The sequence below is a fragment of the Python bivittatus genome, unplaced genomic scaffold (assembly GCF_059951505.1).
Source record: "Python bivittatus isolate LINGU-HERP-01145 unplaced genomic scaffold, Pbiv_v1 ctg000220_np1212, whole genome shotgun sequence".
Lineage (NCBI taxonomy): Eukaryota > Metazoa > Chordata > Lepidosauria > Squamata > Pythonidae > Python > Python bivittatus.
In genome coordinates, this window is record NW_028277048.1 from 24,157,906 (window position 1) to 24,175,689 (window position 17,784).

Here is a 17,784-nt window from a genome sequence, read left to right on the forward strand (position 1 = left end):
TGGATATATTATACTGTATGCTGATATACGTTATTCGTAAGGCAAAGAAAGCTAATTCCTTGGAGATGTTAGCATAACTCTGTTGAATGAACAGGACTTCCCCATTGCTTTCCTGTTCAGGCTTTGTCTTATCTTGTAAGAGGCTATTCAGAAGTTCAGCCTTAGGACTGATTAAAATATTGCAAGCTTTCCCTACCTCCCACCCTTTTATTTCAAAACAGTAATCTTACAAGCACAGGCCCTGGCCTTTGCAGGCTGTTCACTTGTGGATCTATCCAGCTACATGAAGAAGGATCTACCCATCTCAACCCCAGTGGAACTGTGGGACTCAGTTTGTGCACAGGGTTTGTGCAGCTTACAGCTATTGCAACCCATCCATGCAATAACATCAGGTGGAAAGAGTAATGTTTGACCCAGCCTATATTTTAGACCATGACTCTGGCCCATTCCTCTTACCCCCATCTTATAATCAATAGGGTAACGTTCCCAACATTACATTTGGTTAGACTTTTGCCTTATGTTGCCACTGCATACTTAAATTTCTTAAAATCCAGTTGATGTATTAATATGCAAATCCAGCTGTCGAACAGTCACATTGGTTCCAGATTGCCTAAGAGCTTCGAGGGTGCCTAAGAAAAACTGCAGTGGCTGAACGATAGTGCCTGGCAGTGGTTAACTCTTGCTGGACTCAAATGCAGAACACACTTATGTCATGTGCGCGCATGCGTAAGGTTCTCTTGTTGTCTTCCACCCAGGAAGAGAGCAAAACCAGCTCTGTTTAGCATGGTTGCTACACACTGTATCTTTTGACCACGTTCTGGGATTATATAACAGGGCTAGTCAGGGCTGGCTCTAATCAGTGACAGGATGGAAAGCCATTTTGGAGCCCTGTGCTATTGAATTCAGACTTGGAAAAAAATCATGACTACATGCAAGCAAAGCAAGATCACACTGACCATCGAGACAGCCTTCCATGTTCCTACACGTACAGAAAGAACTGTAGTATGCCCATAGCAACCTCAGATTTATCTGGCGCAAACGCTTGCACGGTAGTACCTATCCATTTAAACCTTTGCATGTGCTTTGAACTTACTCCTCTGTGCACACGTATGCACATGCATGCACACACAGCTAGAGGCATGAACAGATTCTCTACGTTCAGTCTAAACGCTACCTTGCAAAGGATCCTTAACTGGTGTTTCAAAGGCAGCCAGCCCTTTGGGCATAGCAGCTGCATTCTTTCCAAGTGTGATCCCTCCCATTTTTCAGGAGTTGGTGGCGAGACGGGCTGGCGTCAGGTTACAGATCCAGGGGGTATTTATATTAATGTACATTCTCTGAGAGGTGGGTATCCCCCCCCCCACTTTTGTTGCTAGTGGAACAAATTAAAGATTCCAGAAGCTGTCGCCGGTTGTATGAAATTTCCCTGCAGAGGGTCGGTTTGAGTTATAGGGCTCTAGCCCAAATCCTCTTGGTCAAGTTTCAAAGGAGGTCTATTGAAGTCACGGACAGAGGCCAGGATCAGCAGTGAACATTGGAGGGGTGACCTTGAACTTCCTTTGAGCTAAGGAGTCAGAAATCCGATCTCTGGTCCCAGAAGTTAGGAGAGTGTTTGGGTTTGTGGAAGGAGTTGCTGAGTTTTTTCAGTGTCTTTTTAATCCTCAGAGCTGTGAGTCTTGCCGGGGGACTCTGGAACCAGCATTCTTTCATGATCTTAGCTAGGGCAGACAAAGTCTGGGAAGTGAGGGAGAAGGGAAAGAGAGAGGAGATAAGTAGAATCAAAATCTAGGCTTAAAATATTTCCCAAAATTCTACACAACTAGAATCTTGCATGTGTATTCACTGTTGTGGTGATAGCCAAAGCAAAGAAACTGCATTTGAGCCAACTGAGGTGCCATCATTAATGCATAATCAAATATGAAAATCTCTGTACTCCTCTGGTATGGTCAGACTCGATCAATTTCAATTTGTGACACCTGATAAGGTAGTAAAGCTCTCTCTTCTATTAGTAAAGCTCTTAGTAAAGCTCTTAGTTCTAAGAAGTTCCCCTTGTTCTTTTGCTCAATATGGCTTGTAACTTCTAGCCAGGAGGTTATTAATGATGTTTTTTGGGGGGGGGGGGCATGCCTTCAAATCAGTGTTGACTCCTGGTGACTACCTGGACAAGTCCCTGGAGTTTTCTTGGCAAGGTTTTAGAAGTGGTTTGCCATTGCCTGTTTCCTAGGGCTGAGAGAGAATGACTGGCCCAAGGTCCCCCAGCTGGCTTCGTGCCTAAGGCGGGACTAGAACTGACAGTCTCCCAGTTTCTAACCTGGTGCCTTAACCACTATACAAAACCACTACAAGAGGACAGGATAACTCCCTAATTAAAAGGGAGAGTTATTAAATCTTTTCTTAAGAAATTAGCATTGGATCCCTTGGAGGTAGGCAGTCATCATCCAATTTGTAATTTCCCATGCCTGCCTGTACAGTAGTTAGTAATAAAATAGATGAGGAATAAATACATTGAAGTCAAATTCAGACGTGACAATGTGGAAAGATCACAACTCCAGAAATTTAGTAGAATTACCTGTTTTACATGGGACTACAATCATGTAAAAGGAACTGGTACATGGTTCAGGTGTGCTTTGAGATCCAAATATCTCCCTGCTTAACCAGGAGTGCATTTGATCACCTTGAACTGATATGCCAACTACTTCCTTTCTTGGAAGAAAATTACCTTAAAATGGTAGCATATGTGCTGGTAACCTCCGGACTTAGTACTGAAGTACTAAGTGTGGGGCTGCTACTGAATCTACTCTTGAAATTTCAGTTAGTCCAGAACACAGCAGCAAGCTAGTTTTGGGAGAATTCAAAGAGACTGTATCTCTCCTGAGTTGAAAGCATTATACTCACTGGCCGCAACTTGTTTCTGAAGAGATAACAAAGTGCTGGGTATTATTTACCCTTATTATATAGCTTGAATCCAAGTGACCTTCTTCTGTATAATCACCCCATTGTCTGGTGCAGTTTGAGGAGGTTCACCAACAACTGCTGTAGGCTTAGCTTGCAGCAGCCAGAATCACTTTTTAAAAGCCCTCAAAATGCTTCTTTTTGAACATGTTTATTGATTTTAGAAATATAACTTATTTAGCATTTTGATTGTGAGAGATTTTGGTAGTCAGCAGTATAGTAAATAAACAAATATTAATATAGTGTATAGAACACAGTAGCCCCTTCATATCACTTATTAAGCCAAACCAAGCACACTATGGGGTACCTTGATGCACCAACCCATATTTATAGGAGAGTGGCACTCTCTCTATATTTCTAGGGGTGAATCTCATACCCCTAGATGTGACTAGTTTTATTGGAACCATTTTGTTTAAATTTTATTCAGGTCTCTCAGAGCAAGGACTGTGGACCATACGCTAGGGGACAAGTTCTATGTGTTTGTCTGTCATCACTGGACCATCACAGATCTAATGTGTAATAAATTCTTGCTGTTTTTTCTCCAAATTTCTTAAAATTTTCATGGTGGATGGAATTTGATGTCAACTTTAGCACTGATGATACCACACAACTCTGGAGCACACCTGGAAGAGCATTTATTTTGCATGTAGATGTTCCCTAGTTTATCCCTTGGTATCTTCAGATAGTGCTAGGAAGTCCCCTCTTTTAAAGCTCAAGGATTCTCCTGCTGATGTGGTAGACGATGCTGAATTAGATGGTCAATTGCCTAACTCCAGTTGGGGTTGCTGCTATGTTACAAGGCAGAGCATTTACCTCTCATTTACTTAAAGGAAAAGAGACTTCTAGAAGGATTGGGGAAAAGGCTGTATCTGCAACCAGCAGGCAAATCTGCCCAAAGAAAAAAGCTGAGGAAATGAAAGGTTCATTTGGGCTGACAGTTGAAGCTACTCCGAAGATTTATGATTTCCTTCTGAGGACTCAGGCTGCATTTCGGAATTTAATATCTTCAGACTAAAGGATACCCAAGGAAACAGAATGTAGAGATACCCTCAATTTATCTGATGGACCAGGGGTTTCTGGAGATGTCTATTGGAAGCAGGAAGCTATGGACATCTTAACTGAAAGTCAGAACTGAGCCTACTAGGAATGGCGTTTTCCAGGCTTTCCATGAGCTACCATTCACAGATTGTGTTCTGATTTCCAACAGAGTGCAGGTCACCTGGGTGGGGGCAGTTACAGATGCAGCCCCTCTCCCCTCATTATACAGGTCCAAAGATTGTCTGACAAGAATTGCAGAAAAGTGGAAGGACTTGCCTGGTAACCACACAGTTCTGGGAAGGGAGGGTGGTGTCCTAGCAACAGCCTTGGCCCGTAAGGAGAGTGGCAGTGAGAACATCAGAAAGGCATTAATAGTGAAATATCATATTTATTGAACAGAAGGCAACCCTGAATTTAAGATGACTGCCCACCTCTGAAAGAGTAGACAGGAAAAAAAAAATCCTGTGCAAGGCCCACCCTCCCCATTTTGCCGACCCAGAGTTGCCAACTCCAGCTAAAATCAATCTGAAATTTTTCCCCTCCCAAATAAATATGTGGGTGGGATATGCTTCTGGGTGCATGTATGAACCTGCCAAAAGTCACACTTCCAAGAAGGGCAGGGACAGGGACACAAAATATATTAACACAGACACATCCCTCCTTCCAAGGAGAGGAGAGGAGAGGAGAGGAGAGGAGAGGAGAGGAGAGGAGAGGAGAGGAGAGGAGAGGAGAGGAGAGGAGAGGAGAGGAGAGAAGAGAAGAGAAGAGAAGAGAAGAGAAGAGAAGAGAAGAGAAGAGAAGAGAAGAGAAGAGAAACGCACAAAAAATAAAAAAAGAGAATGGGGAGAGGCAAGGAAAAGGGGTCACTGTGCTGGGAAAGAAACGAAGAGGAAGGGAGGAACAAATCAAGGGGATGAGCAAGCACAGGAAAGGGATGGACAAGGAAGGAAAGAAAAAGTCCTACTTAGGCACTAAAAAAGGGTTAAAATTTAGTAGACAAGTGCCTGCTCCCAAGCCATGGGTAATCTGCAAAGGCATCCAGGTTTTTCAACAGTGAACCTGCAGCCATTTGCACATCCCACTTCTTCTTATCAGTCATGGTATGCCCGTAACTGACAGTCTGGACCAGCTGAAGCCTCCCATTGGTCTCCCAGGGCAGCCCTGTGTAAAGCACCATTGCAATAATCCAGGCAAGATAAATGTATGAGTGTATCTTGTGATGGGAACTCCATCCCTAGAAGTTTTCCATACTTGGCATAGGGCAATGTGAGTGACTTCATTCCTGTTTGTTGTTACTTTAGAGGAACATCAGCAAAAATTGTTGGCAGTATTTGCATCTGTTTTTCTTCCTGGGTGTATGGCAAAGTTATGCTACTGCTTCACTATGCATGCAGATCTTAGCTCTACAGTGACATCTCAGCATATAGCTTGTGTGATGACATTACAGAATTTTCCATGCTCTAGGAAAAAGTTACATAATCAGGAGGACATGGTATTGACTAATATATGCTAAAGCCATTACTGTTTGGCTTTAGTCCTAAGGATGTGTTATCTGTATCTCAAGGCTTCTGGTAACAGGCAACAATGATCTGGTTAGGCTGGTCCACTCCATTCTGTATTCCACTTTCTCTTTTCCAGATAAAGTATAGAAAAGACACTCTTGAATCCCCTTCTCCTAGTGGGATTAGCTACAGAGATGCTTGGCCCAAGGAAATCTGGATTCAATTCCTCCTCAGCCAGGAAGCTCATCAGGTGATCTTGAGCTATTTGCTATCTCCCAACCTAATTCGGTTTGGGGGACTATTGCAAGGACAAGATGAGGTAACCCCTTGTTATTCACCATTTAGATCTTCTTGAAGGAAAACATGTCATTGAAATATGAGGATTGGAAATAAAAGCTTTATGGGATAAAGTAGTGGACTGGGCTCTTCAAGAAGTTAAATGGTGGGCAGACTCAGTGATGCTGGCCCTTCATTCAGTCCTTGCTTAATTAAGATTATGGCCCTGTGCAAATTGAGTTGCTAATTGGGGTACACCCTTGTTTACATGAAGAAATCCTCAATTTGGTGGCCTAAAATCCAACAAAGAAACCCTTATATTTCACTTGTTTTGAATGCATACATTATTCTCTCTCCAAGGAGGGTGAATAGCTATGCTGGCATCTTATCTCCCGACCACCCAAAGCCCTGGGCATCCTCCCTCTGGCTTCTGGAATTCCAGCAGTCGCTGCCCACAAGTCTTCCTGCTTGTCTTATCTTTGCATTCTCTTTTTCCTTTCCCTGAATTTGGGCCAAGAATCTCTCCCCAGGATCTGAAATTATAATTTGCAACACAATCTGCACTTCTCTCTGTCTTATAAAAGTCAAGAGTAGGTCCTGCAGCTGATTTGCCGGGTATCAAGTCAGAGATTGGTCTGACCCATTAAAAACAGAGATTTTCTTCCTTCTTCCTTACTTCATTCATCCAGCCCTATCTCTGGCAGATGTTCTACAGTCCTAGAATACTGGTTGTTGCAGCAAAGAAAATGGGAAAGGGCATAATGTAGGAAAAAGATTGGAGAGAGAACTGGAAAGGACAAGATGTTATGGACACTGCGTCTTCTGGCTAACTAGAAGATACAAAGTTATATGATAAATCTCCATGTGGAAGCCAGGCAATCTGAGCTGTTAGAAATATTCTTTCTCCCTCAGAAATTGCCCCACAGAGAGTTTGCCTTTCAAATTCACCTCACAATTTTTGCACTACCTTACAAAGCAGTCCCTCAAGCAGACCATGGGGTAGCTTGAACAATGGGAAGCAGCTGGTACTCTACCAGTCTCAATCGTCACTTCTGTCCATAGTAAGTAAAATATCCCAAAGAGGCCATACTGTAATGTGATGGAGCAGCCCTCATCTAGCAAGAGGGAGATCCCAGGAGCTGAGACAAGGCAGGAGTTCTCTTCTGCAGGGAACTGCCCACCCTGCGGCTCTAGAACAGTGTTTCTCCACCTTAGCTGCTTTAAAAAGTGTGGACTTCAACTCCCAGAATCTCCCAGTCAGCATGCTGGCTGAGGAATTCTGGGAGTTGAAGTCCACACATTTAAAAGTTGCTAAGGTAGAGAAACACTGCTCTAGAGCAAGTGCTGAAACAGTCATCAGAGCAGCTCTTCCAGAGGAGAAGGGGAGCCAATTAACTGATGGGGTTAATCATCTCATCTTTCCAAGAAAGTTGGAAGATACATGGCATCATAGGGATAATAGTTTCCCTCGTGTGTGGAAGGGGCCTCTGTCTCTCCAAGCTGTTAAATAGATCTGGCTGGGAAGCTTCATTCCTATGCTGCCATGGTACACAACGCTCTCTTTGCTTCTCCCTTTAGTCTGGAAGTGGATTGCCACACAGCAATCCTGGCTCAACAAACGTCCTGTTTGGAACAACAGGAACCACTCCCTGTTTGGAATAAAAGTGCTCTTTCTAACAGGGCTGCATCACTCACCGGGTCAGAGAACATCCGGTTTGGAATGGTGGGTGTCTGCTGATCAATGCAAACCACTTTCTTCATGTCTTCAAAGCTGGGGTCGACTGGAACCAAGTCAAAGAAAGGAGGTTTATAATCTTCAATAATCCCTGCAGGACAAAAAGATGGAGGGAACCGGGAGAAGTCTGAGACTGAAAGCATGCAGAAATATAGGTCATGTAGCCCATTTTACAATGGAATGGCTCATTAACTTATTCAGTATGAACATCTTCCTGTGCCATCTGTTGCATCCGTCCCAGGTCCCAGGGTTCTGACATAGTCTGAGAAGACCAAAGGAAAGCTACACAGAGCCAGGGATGTGCTGATAAAGGATCAGGTTCATACAGATAGAAAAGAAAATTACCCCTTTTCAATTCTATGGGTATACAGGGATATATATGGAAAGAGGCTAAGTCTACCCATTATCCCAGACAGGGGGAGTCATCAGGAACATGGAGCGGGAATCTGTTTAGATCCCATGCCAGCAGTGATGTTCCCCAAAGCCATATAAGCTAATGGCTTTGAGGACGCTGCTGGAGAAAAGACCCATCTTGACGTCCATTTCTGTCCTTTGGGAACCCAGCCAATTTCAAGAGTGTGTCAAATAAAAGACTTTAAAACATTTCCTTTGGGAAACCTCAATGAAAAGATTCCAGGCTGACAGCCCGAGGCATAGGTGGCCTCCTCAGTGGACGCAAGCACAAGAACACATCAGAGCAAAGTGCTCCGGTTGGTTTATTCCAGTGCCTCCTTATTCTGTGAGAATCCACAGAGTGTGCATTAGACAGACATTTGGTTCGACTCTTATTCAGTAGTGAGTACTTTTAATCAGTAGCCAGATTTTCTGTTCCGATTTGCTAATAGTTTAGCTGAGAGCGTTGAAATGTTTTGTAGACTTTGTAGTGGAAAAAGTAGGAAGAGGGTGCAAATCAGCAACTGCTCCTATTTGTATCATACCATTTGCAAATTGATCCTTAAAGTTTGAGGCATAAGAAAAAAATTGGGTAGAGCAAATGGTTGGGAGAAGATATTTGCTCTTACCACCTGCAGCAGATGCACAATTTCAGCAAATGCGCAGAGTTTAAGAAAGAACAAAGGATCCGAAGACAGCCTAATGTCTTACAGGTCATATGGTAATGAAGCCAATATGGTTTGTGCATCATAGGATCTTCCAACCCACAATAAGATCAACTTCCTATCATCTCAGCGCTGGCAGAATTTTGCAAATTGGCACCAAGCAAAGCACTAATCATCCTGATGCAAAACGATTAAGAAGTTACAAAGCTATCAGGTATTACATTCCAGACATGAGTTTTTTCTGGCATAATGTACTTAAGTGAAATTACAAAAGCAGCATGAGAAGAGCTCTGAGAAAGCTGAGGAGATGAGCGGAAAAATGCAGGAAAGACCAAAGTAGAAATCTTTCAAACAACCTCCACCGAGAAATAGCAAATGGTAAGACTGCTTTGTTAATGACAGCATATACCCATACATGCCTCATGAGCAAATGCTCACGTGTCTCTCATTAAATGCAATAAAGCAGTTTCCACTAACTTAGAAAGGTGGGCGAACTACAGGAAGTCTGAAGGCCTTGGCCTAGGCTGTAGTTTTCTTACAGGGAGAATGGAAAAATGAGGCTAAATCATTGTAGACCAGTTTTTTTTCAAATTTGGCAACTTGAAGATGTGTGCTGGGGAATTCTGGGAGTTGAAGTCCACACATCTTCAAGCTGCCAATTTGAAAAACACTGTTGTAGATCATTGCTTTTCCTAGATGAATTGGCCTAATGTCATGATATTCACCCAAGGCCTTTGCTCTGAGCTTCATTATCTTTGAAAGGTCAGTGGGAATGGGGCATGGCTTTGAATTGGAGGGATGGGGCTGTTTTCAATCTCTTTTGGCATCGCCTTCCCAGGGGGGTTTGCTTAACTTCTTGCCTAATGTCTTTTTGTGGCTACCTAAATACTTTTTTCACTTGCCCTAGCCTGGCAATAGATCTTTTAGTTTGGTAGCGTTCCTAGTTTCTCTTGCTTCGATTATTACGTTGTACAATATGATGTCTGGCTATCATTCTGTATGATTCGGTTAACTACTAACTATTGATGCAAAAAAAGTTCTATTATGAGCTGTGTCTGTAAATATTAAGAACTGATATTTACTACTTAACTGATCTGTTAAGTAGTTTTATATTTTACTATTGAGTTTAATGACACTTTTAAAATTGAAACTTGGTGATAAAGCCTCTTTAGGAAGAGCAAACATGCCATGGTAGCCAATGGTAGTTCTAACACTCATGGAAAAAAGCAATGTTCTTAATGGCAGTGCCATATTTGCATATTTCATGGATGTGTTTTTACGGCAAAAGCGTCATGAATCAGCATATGTAATGAACATGGATCTTTCAGAATGGAAGATAAAAAACAAGGGTGAATACTGGCAATACTTCTTCATGTGAATTCTGTTTCTTATCTATAGAATATAAATCTCGGCAGCCACTTGCAGGGCAATGGTCATCCAGAGCTCATGCTAGAATCAGGATTTCTCACTATGAAAGCTACTTTAATTTTGCCAAACATAAATCTGTCATTGCAGGTATTGATGACTCAGATATCTTGATCTTGTTTCTACACTGCAAACAAACAAATAAACAAATAAATAGTACTGCGACCTCCCAAAGTGACAATTTGTGATGCTCTTTATAAATCTCATTTATAGGCTGCTCTACTCATTATGACTTAAAACATGCAAAGAAATGTTTGTGATACTAAACCAAGTTAGTTCAATTTTTGACCTAGGATAAAAGTTGTATAGTTTCTGCTGCTGCCACATATTTTTGCCAAGGTTAATAACAAATTATCTAGTAAGAGTCCGTAAAGAATATCGTTATAAATCTGAAAAGTATGGGGCATCTGTTGAACTAAAGGATACCATCACCCCTAAAGATATTAGAAAACAATGGTTACAAAATCCTTGCATCTTTACAGCTAGAAGGAAGTACCAATGCATTAACTGGAAAAGATTCAACAGTTTCTGTTAACTTTCCATCCAAATATTGCATGCTGTTACTACTACCATAAGTTCACTATCCTCATCAGCATAACTTTCAACTCATAGGGCATTAAAACAGGTTGCAATAAAAATAAATCCAAGTGTAAAACAATTACAACTGAATAAAAAAGCTACACTGAAAAGTCCCCACCTGGAAAAGAAGCTGTTGACTGCTTTCTGCAAGACAAAAAGAGTGGGGTCTAGATGCAAATCTTGAGGCTTCCCATAAAAAGGGCCTCTCTCCAATGTGCTGAAACTGGGGGCATCTTTTAAGGGGGCATCTTTTAAGAGGCGGCCTCTGGCTAATGAGTGTTACACACATCAGGGTCTCAACAGTGAAAACCTGCCATCACACAGTCAGGGCATGAAACATGTAAAAGAAAACTCCAGATGATAACTGAAACAAGGCTTGCACCAGTAAGAATATTTCTTTCCACCATTTATATGTCCCTCAATTCCAGAAAGGCCATGACCTTGGAATGCCAAACATGATCTACTGTACCTGGAACATGAAGGTCCATGAACCAGCACCAGCACCAACGTGCACGCACACACACACCCACACACACACACTGAAAAAGACGTGCAAACACTGTATAGATGGATTCAGTATTTAGCTTACTCTATATACACTGCTGTCATATATTTTTGAAGTACAATACAATGTTGAATGCTATGCTGAGGTTGGATATGAACTTTTGTATCAATGGGCTTTTAAATGTCTGAAATTATTGCTGGTATGGTTGTTGAACTCGGCATTAGATGCCGGTCCCTTACAACACTCAGAGCAGTGCCTACCAGTTCTCAGCACTAATGCTTCTGGTGCCACCTGGTGGCCAAGATCTCTACTTACCTAGGACCTCCCAGCAGTTGCCTTTGTTAAACCATTCTACTGTATACTAAACAGCTCAATATAATTGGACCCTAATCCATTTAATCCATCTGACAACATGATCTCGAATTTTGAGGATCCCTATGCCCAGTAAAGAACACCTCAGTGCTTTGCTCTGGCTAGAAAACAAGCATGATACCATTTTTCCTCAAGGTGGTCTAGCCATGCCAAGCAATACAGACCATTTTTCATATTCAGGTGGTACAGGATCACTCCAAAGAGGAGAGAGTGGATGGGAAATGTACCTTAGGGCACTTAAAAGGCATCCAGTTAAAGGTCCTTCACTGTGAATATAATTGGCTTATTAACTGGCAGTGTTCATTCTGAAAGGAAGACAGAATTAGCCCAGCCAATCCATGTCTCAATTGGATTTTTTCCCTGTCTTTAAAGCAATCATTATTTTCTTTGAAGCCTCTTGTTTCTGTAGTCAAGGATCAGACAGGAATGAGATTTAGAACAAAGAAATTATCAAGCCCACAAAACTTCAATAGTATAATCCCTGGTTATGGAAACACCAAAATGAAACAGGGCAGGCAGCAACATGGCCAGCTTCATGCACTGAGCTGAGCTATTGTCTGCTTAACCAGTTTACTGCATAAGCCATCATTGGTCTGGGTTCACCCAACACACTAAGCTATAAATTATAAAGTACAGTGGCTGGGTATTGGGAACATCCTAAGCTAAGCCAAAAATAAGAAACCCATTTGGGTTTAGCACAGTCTGTTAACCAGGCCAGCAACTTCATGATTTGAGAAGTCAAACGGCAGGAGGCCATATGGAAGCATGGGTTTGTAGGGCGGTATCTTAGAGGCGCAGATTGAGAGCACCTTCCCACAGGCTTGCACAAAGACTGTTCTTGGTATTTCTTTGGTGCTGCCTAATGATCATCTGGGTTAGTTAAAATGTCTGCTTCATTTTTTCCTTCCATCTTTGATGAGCAAAGTTATTTAGTCCTTGGAATGCCTTTCATAAAAAAGGGAAAAGGCTGATGCTCAGGGATATCTCCTTTGCATAGGAGGAGGAGAGACATGCCATGCATCTGATGAAGTGAGCTTAGCTCACGAGAAAGCTTATGCATTTTAATAAGTCGGAAAAGATCCTACCAAACTCTTTCTGACTTTTTTTGTCTCCTTTGCATAGAGAAAATCCCAGGCTCAATCTCCAGCATCTCCAAGCAAGGATGGGAAAACCAGAGGGGTGCAAACTTTAGTTGTAAGCTGCCGGGTCATTTGGGAGTCGGGTGACCTATAAATTAAACCAACCAACAAGGAAACAAACTAAGGCTCCTCAGGATGCATAGGGGCCCTGAGTTGCAGCCTCCAGAGCGCCTAAAGCATGTTGCAATCCAGTTGTTATTTTAATATGAGAGGAAGGAAACATTGCTCAGAACATGGTGACTAATTCTCATGTCATTCATGGAATTTTAATTTGATTTAAATTATTATTTTTTGTTTGTTTGCTCTGGACCCATTGCATCTTACTCTGGACCTACCTACTTTTTGGAGTGTGGCCCTCACCCTGCCACTCAGAGACTAAAGTCAAGGACTGTAGCCCTTGATCTGAAAATGAGCACACATTCCTGGCATAGTCAATACTAAACTAGATGAACCAGCACTCAGCTTCAGCATTCCTTGCAGGATCTCCCTTCCCATATAATGCTCTCACCCCCGACAGGAGAACTGAATCCTCATGTTGAATATTTAGGAAGCTTTTAAAGACATGGCTCTTCCAACGTGCATTTGGGAACTGAGGTGAGAATGGGAGAGGTTTCTGAGCTTGGGATGAATCTAGGCTTTTTTATGTTATAAAGCATCATGGTTTTTATGATACAATGATTGGATTGTGATTGTATTTATTATTTTATATATTTGATAATTTGATAAGTACTGTAAGATTATATATTGTATGTTACTGCTGTAAACTGCTTATGGGTCAGACTGAAGCAGCACACAAGCATTTATAGTAAGTAAATAAAAATATTAGTACCCACTTTCTTCAGGTCGTGCGTATTTTCATCCGTATTTGTTATAATCTGCCTCTGCCTTTTCGAACAGGGGAGTTGCTTCTGCCCCTGTTGCCCTTGTTTGCCCCCTTTCCTGCTTTTTAATAGTGTTGTGAAGATGCAGTTAACTAGAATCATGCCATAGGTTTCCGCTTCAGCATTCTAAACCCAGTGCCGGGTTAGCTCTTGATTCACATGTGTGCCTCTCACTTAACACCATGGATAGCTGCCTAGGGGGCAGAATTGCTTATCCCAGCCCATCGTTTCAGAAAGGGGTCTTTTCAGCTCCCATTTAGAGACACTAGAGGGTTGAACCTGGGGCCCTTTGCAGCAACAGAGATGCTTTACTCTTGAGCAACATAATTTCTTCAAATCCCTGCTCTGTGGGACCAAGTCTGCCAACTCAATACTTTTGATCCCTAAAAAAAGCAGATTTACAGATGTTTTCTTGCTTTTTCTCTATAAGGCAGTTTCTGCCAAGTGGTAATTGCCAGTAGCCATTAGCTGGAAGTCCAAAAATAGATTGGATCTTACTGCAGTGAGTTTATTGTATGCACAAAGATGGAAAGATTTGGCACTACCCACAATGGAGAAATGGTTGATGAAGGTGATGGAACTCGCTGAGATGGCTAAATTGACTTCTTTGATCAGAGAAAAGACAATATCTAAGTTTATTGCTGACTGGAAACCCCTTATGGATTTTTTGCATAAAACAGGGAAAAAAATGAACTTATGATTTATGGTTTTGATGATTAGATAGGATAGATTATAGAAAGAAGTGAGTCATGATGTAACTTTAGAGGAAGAGGTAAATTTATAATTGTACTTATAACTGTTGTAAAGAAGATTGGAAGCCACTTCTTTGTATCTTTTTTCTTTCTTTTCTATTTTCTTTTTCCTTTTCCCCTTTCTTGCACTTTTAGCTTTCTCTTGACATCTTTCTTTTTCTTTTCTTTTTCTTTACATTAGTTTGCATTAGTTTTTATCTTTCTTTTAAAAAAATCTTTAATAAAATTATATAAAGAAACAAAAAAACCCCCCAAATACACTGGATCTTTGCTTAGTCTCCAGTGATCCCCACTGCAAACTTATATAGAACGGTCTGCACATGACAGAACTGGACAGGCAGAATCCTTTCCCAGCCTCTTCCCTAAAGGAATGTTAAAAGCACAAGGAGGGAAAAGTCAATCCAGAAGCCGTTACTGGAGGCCTCTGCGTCTTTGCCAACGTAGGAGCAGAGGCAGCTTCCTTGCTGCGGTGTCCAGAAGATAGCTGAAGTTCCCTGAAGGTGGCCAGTTGCCAAGCTAAGCTGTGATGCTGCTTGTTTCCTAATCAGAGTTGAACAAACAAAGTGCTGATTGAGTCTAATGGTCCCTTTAATCTGCAAGCTGGGCGCTGACACTAGATTACAGTGTTTATAATTTACAGCTAATCGTTCGTGTGGAAAAAGAAAAAACGAAAACACGATCCAACTAGGCCAGTCAAAAACATCCCCATTAACAGGCCTGATTAGTGATTGTTTCTACACAGGGAGCCAAATGCAAGGGAGATGGGGACGGGCAGGCCAGGCCCCTTCCATTCTCTAGCTGCAGCTGAGATTCCAGATCCTCAATAGAGCATTTACTCAGCTGCAAGGCCAGCAGAGGCCACAGGTTCTTCCTTCAGATTAAAGAGCTGGAACAACCTGCCATCTCCCAAGGACTATTAGGACTCTAGCGCCATGCAGTCCCTGTCCGTGCTGGCTGGAGGGAGGAATGAAGATGGTCCCTGCCACCTTAAAAGAACCAGGGGCCCACCATGAACTCTGCCAGGTTCCATCTATTCCACAGTAAACCACAGTTAAACAACTCGTGCTCAGCACAATGTATGAACTGCCCTGTTTCTAGGCAAGACAGTTAGGATCTATCCACAGGATCCCTGAGCAGGTAGGAGTTGCCAGAGAACTGCGATCAGCTGGTTGTTATCCCACTCCTCTACAAGTTCTAGCTTTGGGCACAGCACTGCAAACACAACTTTATAGACACCTGCAGGGCTGTGCTGAAGCTGAATCCAGCATGGAGTAACAAAGGAGGTGGCCACCTCGTTGTGGGATTTCAGCCACTGCCGATCAAATTGCCTGTTGGTACAGAAAATTGGGTGAACGGTTTTCCCCGTTCCTGGAAACACTACAGCATGAAGGTGAGGAATAAGTAAAATCCTAAATAGCTAAACACAATCTCCATGTTAAGAGGGAGTAGACCTCTGAACCCCGGATAGACCTTTGAATCCCTGCTGCTGGGGACCAGCAATGCCAGAGCCTTGCTGATTAAGGCTTTGCATTACTGACTGCTAGCATGGCTGGACATGGTGGCTATTTGGCCTGATCCAAAAAGGTAGCATAAGGCTCCCTTACAAAATGGCTGCCCTGGTAGGTGTGGCTGGTCACAAAACCCTCCCTGAAAGAAGGAGAGAGTGCTCTGACTGCTCTCTTTAGCTTCCCAGTACGCTCCCCATTTTATCCCTTTCTGAGCAGGTGGGCATACTGCCAGAAAAGCACTGAGAGAACCAGCCATCATTTAGTTCCTAAGAATGCATCTGAGTTATATGTGGAGACCAGAAGCATTGTTGGGAATACAAAAGATACTTGAGGGGCTATTGTTTTACTTTGCACCATGCTAGCTTCCCATTTTTGTTTTTGTTTTCTTTAAGTTAAAAGAATCCTTAAATAATGAGGTGGAGCAAAGTGTCTGGCATGCACAAAAGAAGATGTCAGTGAGCTCGCTGGCCCCAAGGGCACCATCTTGAAGACCCCAGCTTTAAGGATGGCCATATTTGTAATATAATGTTGCCGAGTAAGTTGTTCTTTCTAAGTCACCATTTTCAGTTGAGGAATGGGGTAGAAATGGTTTAAAGAAATTCATGGTTTTAGTGAAAATCTCAGAAAACAGACCACACGGTAGCCATAAAACATTGCGGATGAAGATGCTATTTCAGATATTTAAAAAGTTCTGTGACTAGGAGAAAAACATCTGATTGTGTTTAGATCGGAGAGGCTAGAATTCATGATTTCTGCAAACCTTCCAGTCTATTTTTTGTAGAGCTCTCCTTTTGAACTTAGAACCTTTCCCTACTTGCATCTTACCATGGTATAAATGTCCTGTGGCAACAACAGGTGGATAGTACTTTAACTGAGCCTTGAGGAAAGGCCCTAGATTACTGCATCTTAACTTATTTCCATCTGGCTCCCCTTACCGTTCACGACGGTTCTTCGGGCTATCTCCCATAGCACCAGGCCAAAAGCCCAGATATCTGTCCGCTTGAAGGATTCAAAACAGTCCATGCGAATCTGTTCATCTAAAACTTCAGGGGCCATATAGCGTTTGGTGCCCACCCGTGGGTTGTTCCCAATATCCAAGTAGTCACTGCTCTGGGAATGCATGACTGCCAGTCCTGAAAAAGAGCCACAATGCCACCGTTATAAGGGGGGTGTTGCACACTGTGAAGCAAAGCCCTCTTCTATTTTTCTGCAACAATCCTGCATCAGGTAGCTAAATATCAAAAAGGCCAGATTTAAATGGAAAAGAGGCATCACTCCTGAGTTTAGGAGAATGGCATAACTTTTGTGACCGGGGGCGGGCGGGGGGGGGCATGAGAATGCACTTTGGCTTAGTGGGAATGGATATATGTATGTGTCTTTGTCTGCAACATACAAGTTCATGTGCACCACAACTCCTGTCTGTCCTCTTTCTTTATCTGTCCTTGGCTTTCTACAGCGCTTGTTAGGAAATGAAGTAAGAAATGATCCATGATTATTTTCTGGAGTTGGGAGGAACTTGTTCTTCAAAGTGCCATTGCTGTTCACTCTATAAACTCTGTTGTATTGAAAAGCTAATTAAAAATAAGGCTGATCAGGATAATCAATAAAATCTCTTTGGAGTGTCTAAGTCAGGGGTTCCTAAACTTTTTGCCATCACATCTCTCTTTAGAGTAATATTAATGTACACACCTCCCCTAAAAAATCCAGGCACCAAAATGAATGCAAACGAACAATGAAAACAATCCAGTGAAATTTTGGGAAAGGTGGATTTATTGTAACAATGTATGTAAAAGGTTCTTCATACCTCCTCTGGACTCTTTCTGCACCACCCCGAGACGGGTGCAGCACACAGTTTGGGAAACCCTGGTCTAAATAGATGGTTTAAGCTTGCATCCTTGGGATCTGATTAAAGCTAATATTTGAAGCCAGGAAACTTTGTTTCCCTACTGTGAATGGTTGATGATTGTGGGTTATTTTGCCTTTGGCTTGATCTGTTTATATGAGTTATGTGAAGTTATTGCACTATAAACATCTTTGGGAATAGATCTAGTCTTTTGCTTAG

The 17,784-nt window shown here is 42.3% G+C and overlaps 1 protein-coding gene across 2 annotated transcripts in view; it reads right to left on the reverse strand.

Annotated features, from left to right (window-relative positions):
* Positions 1 to 1,344: 1,344 nt before the first annotated feature.
* ACVRL1 (activin A receptor like type 1) overlaps positions 1,345 to 17,784 on the reverse strand; it is a 42,914-nt gene continuing 26,474 nt past the window's right edge. For both annotated transcript variants that reach the window (XM_088138163.1, XM_025170441.2), the window contains 3 exons: positions 16,658 to 16,855; positions 7,464 to 7,594; positions 1,345 to 1,734 (listed from right to left, as the gene is read on the reverse strand). In XM_088138163.1, the coding sequence (XP_087994289.1) occupies positions 1,573 to 1,734; positions 7,464 to 7,594; positions 16,658 to 16,855 (491 nt within the window). In that variant the 3' untranslated portion in view covers positions 1,345 to 1,572. The remainder of the gene's footprint in view (positions 1,735 to 7,463; positions 7,595 to 16,657; positions 16,856 to 17,784) is intronic.